Below are 15,815 nucleotides of genomic sequence, written 5' to 3'. Positions count from 1 at the left end.
CTGTATTACTTTGACCACTGGTCTGAAAGCATGCATTGGGTCTGGAAGTCTCAGGATCTCTAGCTGGTCAGAGTGACCCTGAGATAAGTTAGAAAGTCTCTTTTCCCAGCCCGGCGCTCGAAGAAGGAGTCAGAGCTCCTCAGTTCTCCATCTCAAGGTTGTTTATTGTGTCTTATCTATAAAATTCTTTCTCCTGTCCTGCTGAGGTCCACTCAGCAAGACAGACAGAGGCACTCTGCCTGCCCCCAGGGTGGTGTTATCTTTTTATACTAAAAACTACATGTACAATATTTACAATTACTTTCCAATACCTATCACCTATGTCAGACAGTGAGCTTCTACTCTAAACCAATCTCAAAGTGCCAACACATCACAGCAGAAGATGGAGGCCAAGAAGAAGAAGAAGGATAAAGGCCGGACATGCCCAGATTCCTCCATCTTGCCCCCTGAACCCCTATTTTAAAAACCCCAAAAATCTACTTTTTCACCTTGTGATAAATTCACTATCATTCTACTTAAACTGTCGTGGCTTGCAGATCTTCATATAAGGTCGGTAATTTGCTCCATGGGTCAAAATCAAAACCACAAGCGTCTTGGGCTCTGTGCCAGGGTCTCTGAGCCCCTGGCAGGGGTCTTGGCAGTCCAGGACAGCCAGAGGGATGTCCTGAGTTCTGACATGGAAGGAGCATCATTCCCAGTCTGTCTGTTGGGTTTGCATGGCCAGGCTGTTGTAGTGGGAGGATGGGGGGGCTGAGAAGAGGCTGTGACCTTGTGGGAGGCCTGTGGAGAGAGGAGCCCCTGCTGGAGCAGCCTGCCCTTGAAGGACCGTGGAAGAGTGATCCACGTGCCAGTTTGAGGAGGACTGTTGGCTGTGGGGTGGACCCATGGTGGAGAAGGTCATGGAGAACTGTCTCCCATGTAGGGACCCCATGCTGGAGCAGGGGAAGGACTCCTCTCTCTCCCTGAGCTGCATGAGAAACAACCAGTGATGAACTGACCATAACACCCATTCCCTGTCTCCCTGCACCACTGAGGGAGGAGCTAGAACTGTTTTTAAGGTCTTATTTTACTTCTCATTATCCTGCTCTGATTTTGTTAGTAATAAACTCAATGGATATCTCTAGTTCTAGCCTGTTTTGCCCATAACACTATTTGGCAAGTGATCTATCCCAGTCCTTATCTCAACTCATGAACCCTTTGTTATATTTTCTCTTCCCTGTCCAGCTGTGGAGTGAGAGAGAGGCTTTGGTGGGTGCTTGGCATCCAGCCAGGGCCAACCCACTGCAGTCTAAGAGAAGAAAGCAATAGTAAAGTAGCCTAAAACAATCACTCTCCTCACTGGACTTCACAAGTCCCAAAGTAATCTGTATAGCTCATTAGTTTGCATGCAGGGACACTCCCTAGTTACAGTAATGTTTCCTGTCTTCCAATGTTTCCAATAGCATTGCCCAGATCCATGCTATTTGCACATCTGCTGTGCTCCATCTCATCAAGCTCCTAAGAGCAGACCAAAGTACTTTCCAGTGTTTTCTTCAGCCACAATTGGAAACTCCACATCTTTTTTTTTGTGTCACAGTAACTCTTAAAGTCACTGTAACTTGAAGTTACAGTGACTTTTCTAAGAAAAGCCAAGCAGTATTGCATTTCTGTCCCCAGTCTATATGGGCAGTAGATTTTTATTGTACTGAGCATTAGAGTGGCCATATCCTGTGGCATCCTGAGATTATTGAAGGTTTCACTAATAAAGCTGGATGGTGAGAGGTTATTTGATTTTTGGTTTTCTCAGGGAATAAAAAGGTAATGGAAAAGCCATCTTTTGGGAATTGGATGTTTTCTTCTTGGCCAAATTGTAATTCTTGAAACATTATGAGCACAAGCTGATTTTTCATAGAATTCTACAATGATAGAATAGTCTGGGTGGAAAGGGACCTCTTAAAGGTCATCTAGCCCAATCCTACCATAAGCAGGGATATCTCAGGTTACTCAAGAGTCCTGTCCAGCCTGAACCTGAATGTTACCAGGGATCGGGCATCCATGACCACTCTGGGCAACCTGCTCCAGTGTTTTACCACCCTCATTGTAAAAAACCTTTCTCTTACACCTAATCCAAATGTAATCTCCTTCAGTTTAAAACCATTACCCCTTGTCCTATCCCAACAGGCTCTGCTAACAGGCCCCCTCCAAGTACCGAAAGGCCACAGTAAGGTTTCCCCAGAGGTTTCTCTTCTCCAGGCTGATCAGTCCTGATTTGCTCAGCCATTTCTCATTTCAGGGCCCTTCTCTGGACTAGCTCCAACAGGTCCATGTCCTTCCTGTGCTGGGAACACAGAGCTGGATGCAGAGTTCTGGGTGGAGTCTCACCAGAGCAGAGCAGAGGGGCAGAATTCCCTCCTTTGCCCTGCTGGCCAACCTACTTTGGATGCAGCCCAGGACACGTTTGGCTGTCTGGGCTGCAGGTACCCACTGCCAGCTCATGCCCAACCTCTCATCCACCAGCACACCCAAGTCCTTCTCGGCAGGGCTGCTCTTACTCTATTTGTCCCCCCCCGGATTGATAGCAGGTGTTGCTCCAACACAGGTGTAAGAGCTGTACCCAACAAAAGAATGCTGCTGAGAATTTTATTTCACAGATCTAAGGATTTTAGGATAAACTTTTAAGGGGTCTGGAAGCATACTGCAAGCAGAATGTTATTTATTATTTATTAAGAGTTGAAACTCCTGGGTATTCATTAGGAGAGAGGAGTTTACAGACTGCTCAGATATTCTCTCTATGGTGTTAGAAGTGAAGATATGACAGACTCCAGCTATCAAAAGAGAAATGCTAAAACTTAGAGGATAAGTAAGTCTATAGAATAGGTTTGTAAACATAAATAAGCCATTTAAGAGGTAAAATGTATACCTGAAGCACTGCTATTTTTATAAGTCTGACTACTAATCCAATTGATTTAGACATAAAAGTCTTTGAAAGTCTGTTTCTAAATTAGCAGTTCATGTCAAAACTAACAGAATTTCTTTGGCAAATCCTAGGTACTTCAGCCCTTGCTGGATGTATGAATTCCTGTGAGGAACATGAGGATTACTTGCTTTAGTTTCATAACTGGGGTTTACTGTGGGGGAAGGGAAAGAGGAAAGGAGAAAGGAGAAAAGAAAAGAAGGGCATTTTCCTGGATTAAACTGTGGTGAATAAACCGTGCTTGACTCACTTTCCAGGGACAAAAAAATGACTATGATTTCAGACAGCAATGTCTCTTTCATGTTCTTTTTTCTACCTTTTTGTTAAACAAAGGGAAGTGAAGAGCTGTTTATGTTTTCCTCCCCCCTCTGTCTCCTCAGGGTTTTTCTTCCAGCACACAGTTCGTTATCAGGTTTCAGAGTGTGCTTTGCAGCACTGAGTAAAGCACTGGATAAAAATACCAAACATTTGATATCTTAGAACAACAAATCATTGGGAAGTAGCTTTGCTGCTGCTGCTGCTTCCATCCATGTTGTACTTAAGGATGTACTGCCAAAATAAAAGCAAAGAATGCAGTTTGTTAGTGGTTTTTTATACACAAACAGATGAGTTACCGCTAACAGTTATTTTCACAGCCTTTAATATGCAAGGGAAGCAAAACACAGCAGAAGTTCTCACCCCAAAATATGAGGTAATTCAGCTGATTCAAAGACAAGGATATGAAAAAATGTGCAGATTTTTGTTCAAAACACAAATTTATAAAACTAATATTGAGGACACAACCTGAACAAAATGTGCACGTTTTTTCTTTGTAGTATCTTGAAAACAGCAAGGCCAGAAAGTTTGGGTTGAGGCTGCCTTGGGTTTGTGGTGCCTAACAGACCAGTACTGTTTTGTAGTCTAATGAAAAGTAAAATATCTTTGGAAATGTTCTTGGAATATCCAAATATTTATTCAGTGTGTTCTGGTTTGTTGTGAGCCTCTGTGACCTAACAACATCAGTTTGGAGTCAATAATATAGGAGAACCTTAACTCTATGCAGAATCTGATGTCTGCAGAGGCTTGTTATTTATTACTCTGTTTTCATCATTTTGAAGACCTAAGTATGGTCCACTTTAGGAGCCACTCAAAAGTGTTTGCTTCTAGTTTATAAATACCTAACACCAAAAATATGGTGGGTGGATGCGTCTGATAAATGAAACACAAGAAACCAGTGCTGAAGTGTTGGTCTGCAGGTTAGGGAATACTGTTAAATCAGTAATCTAACCTTTCTTTTTGCAATTATCCCTGCTAAAGGAAGTGTTAAGGAGAGGCCTGTAACAGTATGAGACAGTTTTCTGGAGAGTTTCCTCAATGCACAACAGGCAGCAAAAGAAACAGTGCCCTACTTTTCCTTTCTCCTTTCCCTTGCCTTGCAGTAAAACCCAAATATGAAACCAAACCAAGTACTCCTCGTGTTTGAAAATGGGAGGTGCTGCAGTAAGCTAAGCAGAACCATGCTGTGACCACGACATGGATAACTGAGAGCCTAAATATAAATACAAGGAATAAGTGGGGAGACCATGCCAGGGGTGGTTACAGTGACAGGATAGGAATATGATCCTTGCCCAGACACTGCAAATGGATATCAGTAGGAGGAAATTACCCTGACAAGATAAGAGGAAGAGGGGTTTTGTAATCCTAACATGAGATGAGAATCTAGAGGTGGATGATCAGGAAAGGCTGAATGATACAGATGGTTTTTTCTAAGCATCCTTAATAATTAAACACAGCCAGGACATAAGGATACAGACTAAAGACCAAATCCAAGGTTACAGCTAAGTTACTGACCTAAATGCTATGTAACGTAAGGATTTTATTCCCTGTCATGGCTTAACCCCAGCCAGTAACTTAAATACCACACAGACACTTGCTCACTCCCACTGCCCACCCCCAGGCCCCCCAAAGGTGGGATGGGGAGGAGAATCAAAAAAAAAGGTAAAACCTTTTTTTTTTTATCTTGACAGAGTAATATCCTTCTGCTGATATCCAAGAGGTTGAGATAATAACAGTTTAATAACTGAAATAAAGTCAAATATAATAATAATTTTATTGGAAATGAAAAAGAGAGGCATATAAGCCAAGAAAAACAAATTATGCACAATACAGTTTCTCCCAGCTTCTTGTGCACCTCCTCACTGGCAGAGCATGAGAAACTGAAAAGTCCTTGACGTAGGATGAACTCTACTTATCAGCAACTAAAACAGCAGTGTGTTACCAACATTATTCTCATACTAAATCCAAAACACAACATTATACCAGCTATTAGGAAGAAAGTTAACTCCATCCTAACCAAAACCAGACATTTCTATGAGTCAAAGTGTAGAGTGGATAAATGAATCTGTATTGAAGAAGGTGATTGAATTTTTCCTCACAAATAATTTTACAAAAAATACGAGGTTTTGGGTTCTGGAGGTGGGACAAGACTCCTCAAAAGGACATCCTGCAAAAAGAAAGTGGAGGTTTCCCAGGGAAGAACAGTGTCAGGGAAGCCAGGAAGAGGATAAGCTAACACAAAGTGCAACATTGAGGCGCTGGTTTCTAGATTCAGTCATGGAGAAACTGAAGTGTCCCTGCTGGTTCTCCTGGAGAAATGCTTGGCAGGACCTGCTAAGTCAGGAAAATGAATTCTGCAGATATTTTTCAGGAGGAGACTGGGGCAGAGCAAGCACAAAGCTTGCAGTCAGCATGCAGGTTTGCTCTGAAACACCTCTGCATGCCTGTGGTGCCAGTCTTACCTCTGGTACTGTTAAAAAGAGAGTACTGGGAGAGAGGTGTAAACTAAAGCTTAGAGTGACTTGCAGTTAATGTTTGGTGAAAAGCACTTCAGCCGAGGAATCGAGGGGTTACATAGAAAAGAAAAAGTAGCAAAGGGCCTGACCTTACTCTCAGAGTGAAGCAAGATGAATCACCATCCCTGGAGGTATTTAAAATGTCTGTAGGGACATGGTTCAGTGGTGGACTTGGCAGTGTTAGGTTAACAACTGGACTCAGTAATCTTAAGGGTCTTTTCCAACCTAAATGTTTCTATGATTCTGTGAAGGTAATCGACTTTTTACTTTTTTCTTCTGAGTGAGAAAGGGAGAGCTGTGGTTCTTTAGTGGAGATGTTTTACTTGGCATTTGACTTGTCTTGTGAGCAGCTTTGCTCTGTTTTAGTTTGGGAACAGTCGACTGTGATAGAAACTGCACTAACCCACACGGATGGAGAGAATGCAGGTCACCAGCAGTGAGCTTCTGGGCTGACACTGAAGGCAATTCTGCTGGACAACCCTGGTAGCCAGGAGTAGCACAGTTGGTCTTGAAGTCCTGCAGCATGACCTCACAGAATGTTTTCACAAAGGCCCACGCTCAGGGTGAGGGTTTCAGAAATTCATCTTAATTTCTAGAATTTTGAGTTTTCCACTTTTTGCAATGCATTTGTTTTCCTTAAGCACATCATATATTACATTTCACAGTTCCTGCTGTCAGAGAGGGAAAGCACCAAATCCTTCCCACTGTGACTAAGCCAAGAGGGTAACCATGGGAGCAGTGTTCTACTCATCACTTGATCCTAAAAACCCTCTACCGAGAAAGAAAATAATCCAGGTTGCCTTGCAGTGGATGAGGAGCTGAAATAGGACATCAGTGTGGTTGTGTTTCGCTTGCCTTAACCAAAGAAATTAGTAAACCACATATGTTGTACATATAGTTGTACTTGGTTCATTTTTCTGCAATTTACCCTTCACAGGCATGAATAACCGGGAAGTCTTGGAGCAAGTAGAACGAGGTTATCGGATGCCGTGTCCTCAGGACTGTCCCATCTCCTTGCATGAGCTTATGATTCACTGCTGGAAAAAAGACCCAGAGGAGCGTCCAACTTTTGAATATTTACAGGGTTTTCTTGAAGACTACTTCACTGCAACAGAGCCCCAGTACCAGCCTGGTGACAACCTGTAAATCCCTGGTTTCCAGACACTGTCATGAATTACCAGAAATTTCTCAGCCCTGTCCCACCTGCTCTCCACCTTCCAACTCTGTGATTGGCTTCTCCAGAGTGCAACATCTTCCAGCACTGCAGTGCACAGGAGGGGCTGCAGCTGGGAACTTCCACAGCCCTTGCCTATGACCACTTGTCCTAATAATCTGAATGTCCTGGATGAAAAGGAGAAAAACACTTGTTTTTTCTTAATCAAAGACTCCAAAACTGCATTGTATTGATGTTATGTAAACTGCAAAACCTCTGTTCATTGTAAATAGTAACTCAGTGCCAATAACTGATCCTAGTGCTTTCCTTTTTTTAAAATGCAAAACCTATGTGATTTTAACTAGTCTTCTCCTGATTCAACTAAAAGTATTATTTTCCAGAAGTGGCCTCTTTGTCTAAAACATTTTTTTTTCATGTTTTAACAAATAAAAAAATCAGGACAGGTGTTTGGGTTTTTGCTTTTTTATATATAAAATATATATAATATATATACATACCTGTACATACAGTATATGGGTGCTATTGCAGAGGAGGCTCATTTGGAATTGAATGAATCCTGCTGCAGCTGTACCCAGAAAGTGATAATTTTACTGCAGACATGAAAACACTGGTGGGATTCTGAAAGCCAGTGATCTAATTTTTGGCTTTTGCCAAGCATGATTTTTTTAAATTGGATTGCACTTTTTGTTTATGATTATGTACCTGTAGATGGTTGTAACTTTGCTCTTTCAGGAATCACGTGCTGTATTTACAGTAATGTTTCCAATGTTTGACAAGTGTGTGATGATTTGTTCTTGAAATTAAAACGAACATATTTAAAACAAGAAAACTACACCATCACTGTTTGAACTGGAAAATTGAAACTGCAAGGACTTCTTGTATCAAAACATGTATACTGAAATGTTTCAAAAAGATTTATTGAGCAGTGTAACCACATTCAGATGGTCTTAAAATAATAGCATTTTAGCCATGTCCCCCCGCTAAACTGTTGGTCATGCAACTAGGATTTTTCTGTTTTATGTGTAACATTTTTCCATTGTAAAATAAGTGTGTTGAGTGTCCTGTACTGCTAATGAAATTACTTTCTCTGTGTCTGCAAGTTCTCCAGTGGAATTACTATGCACTTCTTTACATTTCATGGGGGATGCACAGAACAAAGTATTACCTTTTCAGTTGTCTGTACCAGCCTTGAATTACTTACGTTTAACCAAAAAACACAAAAAAAAAATTCCTTTCTATTTCTATTGAGTTTTTAATACTGAGTTGCAAATTTTAAAGTCTTAATTACATTTTGTTATGGTTTATTCACAAGTTTACATTTTAAAACTGTTTAACTTTCTTAATTTAGTAATTAAAAAAAAAGAGCATTTTACATTTGGATAGTTGTTTTTTTGTTTAAACTGTGGAGCTAATGGTGGACATGTGATTAAAAACTCTTCAAGAAGGGGTGTCATGCCATTTGGGGCATCATATTTCATAGGAGTATGCAGACCAATTACTTATGGGACATCATTTTCCAAATTATGAAGTCAATATGTTTTTAAATAGCTGGAGTTCAACTGTAAGGAAGATGGCTGAATGCATAGCTAGTCTCTCCTTCCTCTCTTTTACAGCAGTTTGTTCTTTATTAGTTCTGTTGCATTTAACATGAATACTTTTACATTTACAAGTGTTGCAGGAAAAGCTTTTCTATGTCTTGTATTGCTGTTACTGCTTTAAAAAATTGTGGCCAACTAAGACTTCCTGACAGTTGAAACTTTTTTTTTTAATTATTTAGTACTTAGATTGTGAATTCATATTCTGAAGATTCACACATTTTCTAAAGAGAACCTTTCTTTGTTTGTGAAAACTAACCCAATAATCAATTGAGATTCAGAGAACAAATTGTCATTGTTTTAATATTTTCTATACAAAACTGACTGAAAATCCTCTTGCAAATGAGGCTTCCACACTTAGCCTTTCTCAAAGTGTGAGTTTATACGGCAATGTTGCTTGTTACCAGATTTCCATGATAAATTGGTTAACGTTTTACATGTAGAGTCTATAAGTAATGTTATGTACATTATCTATTCAATGTTGCTGTACCTGTAGCTGTGGAGTACTGAAGAGGCCATGATCCTTGCTGGACTGCTAGCTTCCTCTTAGTACTTACAAAGCAAGTCGTGGCCCTCTTTTTTTTCCCACAGCTACCCCCCTGCCTTAAAATATCATCCATGGAACTAAGGACTCCATAGTAACTCAGCGGGCTGGTGAAGCCAAAATGTCACCTCCTCAGCCCAGAGCCCGGTGGTGAAGCGTGGCCATTCTGCCAAGTTCCTTAGCAGCCTTTGCTATGCCACAAACTTAAGTGCAGATTCCATCTGTAATGCGGGACGAGCCTAAAACGTTAGTTTGCCTATGTTTCTCATTGGAAGTATGACTCAGATGGGGCGTTGTTGGGGTTTTATGGCCTTTATTTCTGATTCTTGGGTTTGCTGTTTCTTGTATTCGGTCTCTGAGTACCATGTTGGTCTCTGCCGGATCTCTGCCTGCAGCTGGCTTGTGTGCAGACTGGTGCCACTGTTGAGTGGCAAATCCAGACCATTTCTCATCGGTAGCTCTTCTGCTTCTTTTTCTTAATGTTGGGAGTTTTGTTGTTTGGGTTTTTTAATCTCTCAAATAAAAACATTAGCAAAAAATTTAAACAAGGTTGTTAGGTTTTTTTGCTATAAATTAATAAAAGCCTTTTCTTAAGCACTGTGTATACACCACAAGTAGTTGTGTGGTGACTCTAAAAATAGAATTTATGAGATTGAGAATATTCTCTCCCTTCCAATAATTTTTTAACATATGACTGCATAAATTCCACCCAGGTAAAAACAATTGGCCAAATGCTCCCCCACCAGCCCACTCGATTCCCAACCAATCTATAGTGTGGTGGCTGATTTCCAAAAGAGGTCTTCTAGAAGACTTACCAGCAGCAGAAAGGACTCGATGGGGTGACACAGGCTTCTCTAAGCCAAGTTTAACCCAAGACCGATCTCAGGAAAAGTGACAGGTGGAAATGGGACACTGCTGCAAAAGGGATGGTTTTTATGGCTATTATATTTCTGTGAGAAGGCAATTATATGAGACTTGGTGGTCTTTGAAAAAGACAAAAAGCACTAACATGATATTCTTTGGCTTTTGTAAACAGTGCTCAGTGTAGTTCTGGGTGACGCTCTGGTTTTGATTTAATTACCACTGTAGAAAAACAAAGTAAATACAAAACAGAAAAGTGATTAACTGCTAAAATTACAAGAATAATCACAAATGGAAAATCTGTCTCCACTGTGAGTGTTTCTCCTGAAGCCTCTAGACTGGAAAGGACTACCTGCAGCCCAAGGAGGCAAAGCGCTAAATATCTCGATCTTGCCCCATAACTTCAAGGTGAGTGGAAAGTTGCTCCAATTTATTTCAACGTGCACCGTCCTTTTTTCAAGTGCTGCAATAAAAAATGCAGCACGCTAATGAATGCTACCATATTGCACCCAAGGGGTTTAAGGGCCTCACACGAGGCTGAGCCCGAGCATGCAAGAGCTATTAGGAGATATACAGTAGCTCCTCTTCTGAAGTGTAGACAATATTCATTCATCAAAGAAGCCCTTTCCTGTCTAATGGGAAATTACCACCAGCAGTGCAGACAAAAGGATATTTATTTTCTCCAGTCGTGTCAGTTTGAGGGTCTGTCTGTCTTTCAAGAATAATTGAAGTCTGTTTGTAGCTCAGAAATCTCATTGTGTTCTGCAGTCTTGGAAAGCAGTGATTATAATTTCCTGTGACTCATACACAGGGATATTTTATCACTGAGGGGACTCCTGTCAACCAGAGCAGCATTCCCTGCCGTCTTAACTGAAGAAAGGGGCACTTTAGTTTCAGACTTTCCTGCACAGACCAAACCAGAACCCATGTGCTTTCTGCAGCAAAGGAAAAGAGGCCCCTTGCTGGGATTACCACATGAGTAGGGTGCTAATGTCTCCCTCTCAGTGCTTCTAAATTTCTCAGAACTTCTGACAGCTAAAACCAGGTTGCTGAGGTCAGTTTTGAATGTTAGAGAGGAAATGCTGGCTTCCCTTAAGTCCGTGAGATATTTTCTGCTGACTTTTAATACAGAGCCTGTTCTTATGCGTGTGCGTGTAGTTATCTGTAACTCAAAAGGAAATTCACACATAAAAACATCTACACAAACATCAATCTATCTCCTTGTATTCCTCTCCTGTAGCTGAAAGCTTAACAAAAATGTAAAACTGGGACATGAGTAGATTAGAGGACAAAATGTTGTTAACAACAAAAGAGCTGCTCTTTTTTTCTTCTTGTTCTCCTTTTTTTTTCCCCCTGCTGGTTCCCACTATGTGATCCTCTACAATCCCTATTCCCAAACCAGGAGAGGTTGTAGCAGCAAGCACTGCTGCTACAGCCCAGAGATGCTGTGGGTCTCTGGCTACTGCAAAGAGCCGCCTGCAGCTACCTTAAAGTCGGGGAGAGAAAACATTTCTCCCAAGGGCATGGCTGCAGTTTGGAGCCTGCAGGGGGAGTGTGCAGGAGTGCAGGGAGAACTGCCCTCCCAGGAAAAGCAGGTCATTAGCTGGTAGGCGCTGCATCGTGCGGTGGAGAGGCAGAGCCAAAGGTTGCAGCAGCAGCTGTGTTTGCAGCACCAGCTGTGCTCACAGCGCCTGTGCTTCCTTGTGCCCAGGGATTTGGGCGATGAGATTAGAGCAGGCTGAGGAGCGTGAACTGCGGTTTCTGCTTCCAAATGTAAATATCTTCTCTGTTACAGCATAGAGGAAAATAGTGTATGTTCAAGATGGGGGGAAAAACCACAGGACTGGTGTGGCCTGTGACTGCGAGGCAAGTGTTGGTTCTGCCTGACCAGGCCAGATGGAAGTTTGATTGTTTGGCTCATTGTTGGGAATAACTCGGCATTAAGCTCTGTGAATAGCTAAAAGGGCAAAGAGTAAAGAAATGAGATTATCCTTCTTCCCCTACAGCCAGGCTAGAGCTTGCCAAGGGCTCTGGTTTGCGCTTTTGCGCATCAGCATTTGTTGCCGAGCTCCTGCACCCAGAGCCTTGCTCAGCTACCTATTGTAACAGCTTCACACAAAATTCCTGAGCCCTGGAATGGATGAATTCTAATCTGGAAAAAGAAAAAAGAATGCAGGGCTGCTTTGTGGTTGTTGGGGCTCAGCCTCATGCCAGAGGCTTGTCTGTGAGCCCTGGCATTCCCTGTGCTTTATTCACTGCTGCAGTTCAGGCTCTGGGCTGCCTCTAAATCCCACAGGCTGCTGGAATTCCCCAGCTAGAAAATGCTACTCATATAGGAAGGGTCCCTGGTGTTGGGAAAGGGCTGCAGGGGTCCCAGCACACTGCTCCTGGCACCACGCAGGGCCTGGGCCATCACTGTTCCTGGGACAGACTTCCCAGGAGGGAGTGGCAATGCAGAAGGGGCTTGCAGCTTCCCTGGAGCCCCTTGGACACCCAGGGCTGCCATGCTCTGTTGGCAGCAGCTCAGGCACAACTGCGTGGAGCTGCTGACAGGTCTTGGGGTGACTTGGCTGGGGCTGTGTTGCTACAGCCCATAGTCCCAGTGACAATGGAGAACCAGATGCTGAATCCCGCCCTCCTAAAAAAGCAAAGGCAGCGAGCCACATGGGGAACAGCTTTGTGTCTTAAAGAGAGAGGACTAGGTACGTTTGATCACACGAGAGCTCAAGTGTTCCCTTAATTCCCATGCTTCCCATGCCTCCCAAAAGCAGTGCAGCTGCCAGCTGAGCTTTGTCTATGACCTCATATACATCCAGTGTATAAAACAAATACCACATATTGAACATTTGCATATGTTACATGTCTTTTGTTCCACTTGGGTGGCCTTCCCCCCCCCCCCCCCCCCCCCCCCCCCCACCTCTTGCCCCATTACTCATCCACACAGCTCCCATCGCGTTATTCTGGACGTGTCATTTCTGAAGGACTACACATCCCTGTCCTGCGGAGAATGGGGGCTCTGTTAATTGTCAAATGTTGAGTGGGTAATGATCAATGGGTGACTAATTGGACGCAAGAGGGAATAAAATAGGTATTACTTAGCTTCTGCTCTTAATTAAGAGGATACATAATGCTGTGGGGAAAATCTTAACAAATAGCAGGAGAGGTTTCTGTCATTATGTAGGGTATAATTACACGCACTGCACAAGCTAACATTCAAGTACTGTTTTCCTTCCTTTCAGGTGTCTCTCCAGGGTGTGACTGAAAAATGCCAAAGCAAGAGCCTTAAAATAAAGTAGAAAATATTTTTTGCAGGCATGTGCCTAGCAATGTAAACAGCAAGACATGGCAGAAAGCCCCAGTTTTCCTCACAGTGCAAAAGCAGCAAGGGACAAGCCATGTGCAGAGAACCAGAGTGAGACCATCATGTGCATTTTGCTGAGGCAGAGGGGGTTAAAGGCTCACTGCAGTGTCTCCAGGTTAATTCACAGCACCAATGTTAAAAGAGGAGCAACATGACAGTGCTTTATTTAAACAGTTAATCATCTAGAAGCAAAAAGATTCATGATTTATTTCTCTAAACACAGAGATGTGGAAGGAAATATGAGAAGGGGCATTCGATACTAACACTTTCTTCCTAATGAAAAAGAAATATTACAACTCCTGCAGGATTAGGAACCTTTTTAGAAAAAGAAAAGGTCTGTGTTACTTGCCTTGCCAAAGAAAACCATCCTGCACTTGAATCTGTCCATTCTATGACAGGCCCAATATGACTCATCACGCTCTGCTTGTAAATAATGTACAGAAGAGATACTAACTTTAGAGAGTTCAGAGCTTTATCTGGCTTTCAGTGAGTGAAGTCAGTAGGGTAGGAAGACTTCAAATATATAAAAGAGGCCTTCAGAAGGCAATTATGATGGCTTCAGTTTTGAGGATGAGGGAGGTTTTTGAAATGCTGAAATAAACTCGAGTATTTGTCGTCCAAGTTTCCTAATCCAAAAATGAGTTAATTGGCAGCAGTTTCTACAGCTTTGTGGGAGGGTACTTAGGTTTGGGCTGGAGCTTTGAAACCCACTCGGCAGACAGTGCTGTTAACATAGTCAGTAGAGTGTGACTTTCGAGCTATTTTTCCTCTCTTTGTCAGGCTGTTAATAAAGTACATAAAGCTCAAGTGAGAGGAAACTGCTCCAAATATTTGCTGTTTTCTGGGGCTTGGCAAGTTAAAGAGGGGACAGGGACTGGTTCTTTGGCCGTATCTGCAGACACCAGGAGGTCTCTACATTTCTGGACCTGGAAGTGCTCACACAAGGGACAGATCTCACAGCCAGAACCTTCCTCTCCTGGCCAACTGGCAGCTGTCTACAGGGGTGGCAGGTGGACACTCTTGTTTGCTGGATGTTACAGACCAGTGGCCAGGCTTTGACCAGAGGAGAACAGAGGACTGTCCATACTCATTGTCGGTGAGGGAGGCCATCCACTGCGTGAAGGGAGGTGCTTGATGGCTCCATAGCAGAGCCTTTTACAAGGAAACCCCACAAATGTGGGTATTGATGAAATATTCCATGGGACACTCTGCCTGCCGTGTCCCCTTGCTGCCTGCATTCCCTGAGGAGCTGGTCACTGCGCAGCAAACACTACATACATCCCTCACATACATCCCAGGAAGGTCAGGCACTCCTCAGAGCAACTTTCCCTCCCTGCTTCCATCCTGCCATCCATTCACCAAGGTCCTGGTTTTGGCTCCTGCGTGGCCGTGGGCCCCTCGCAGCCCTCACCCACTGTGAGGCCAGTGGGAGAATTGGCAGGAGAGGCAGACAGCCAAGCCCAGTGCGGTGCAACTCAGGGCTCAGGCAGCCTTGATGGAGATGCCAGCTGTCAGGGTGTTCATGGTGCAAAACAGCTGTGCAGCAGAGGCCAGGCCAGAGGGATTAAACCTTCAGCTGACTCAAATGACTGTGGTTGTAATGCAGCCACTCCAGCTGTAAGCATCTAGTGCTCATCACATCTGGGTCTAGCTGGGACCAGCAGGGACTGTCCACAAAGTCTGGCAGCAGTCAAGAACAACTTCAGGATGCTCCAAAAGGCAGCCCTGGTGTCCTGCTGGCCTTTGCACTAGAGGGAGGAAGCGGGGAAGGAGGGGGTCAGGATTGCAAGCTCCAGGGCCAGGCTGATGTAGGCTTTCTCAAGAGGGAAGGTAAGCCCAGGCTGCAGGACATCACTGCACTGCCATCAATACAATCACACTTGATGCTCAGCTGGGGGCACATGCTGCTCCCCGCTGCTTGAGGTTTCCCTCCCAAAATGTGGGCAGCCATTCCCGAATGAGAGGAGATAATTGTCTGGGTCACAGCTTTGCCTTTGGATCAGAAAGAGGAGCTGGCAGAGTGGTGGGCGTGCAGAGAGAGCCCTTCCCGGGGGCAGGAATGCTGGGCATGTGGCTCCTTCCTCCTCTGCCAGTGTCACAAGAAGGGCACTGGAAGGAGCAGCGGTGGCACTGGCAGAGCGAGGAGCTTGGGGGATGGTTTAGATGTCCCTGTGTGCCCAGGCAGACCTGCCAGGCATTGAGGCAGCGAGTGGTGTCTGCCTGCGGACACTTGGAGGATGAGGAGCCGTGCCCAGGCTGCAGCTCCTTCTAGGGTTAAGCTAAGAAAATGAGGCTGGAGATCAGGAAGAGCTTCTCGGCAGGGATGTGCGCTGAGTGGAAGGTCAGGACAGTGGTGAGGGCTGGGATAAAAGCGGCCAGAGCGGCTTTCCTGGGGCAGCTCACGGGCATCTCCGGAGCTGCTCGGCTCTCAGGAGCCGTGAGAATGCGGAAGTTTCAGCTGGTAGGAAAAGCGAGTTTCTGCTCCTTGACAGTGTA

General features: G+C 43.8%; 1 protein-coding gene across 3 annotated transcripts in view; it reads left to right on the top strand.

Moving 5' to 3' along the window:
- Nucleotides 1-9,577, top strand: part of FYN (FYN proto-oncogene, Src family tyrosine kinase) — a 138,382-nt gene extending 128,805 nt beyond the window's left edge. For all 3 annotated transcript variants that reach the window (XM_084203509.1, XM_084203508.1, XM_084203507.1), the window contains one exon: nucleotides 6,722-9,577. In XM_084203509.1, the coding sequence (XP_084059635.1) occupies nucleotides 6,722-6,930 (209 nt within the window). In that variant the 3' untranslated portion in view covers nucleotides 6,931-9,577. The remainder of the gene's footprint in view (nucleotides 1-6,721) is intronic.
- The last annotated feature ends 6,238 nt before the right edge of the window (nucleotides 9,578-15,815 follow it).

This window comes from Fringilla coelebs, assembly GCF_963513975.1.
Source record: "Fringilla coelebs genome assembly, chromosome: 3".
Classification (NCBI taxonomy): Eukaryota; Metazoa; Chordata; class Aves; order Passeriformes; family Fringillidae; genus Fringilla; species Fringilla coelebs.
This window is presented reverse-complemented; position numbering and strand designations above follow the sequence as displayed.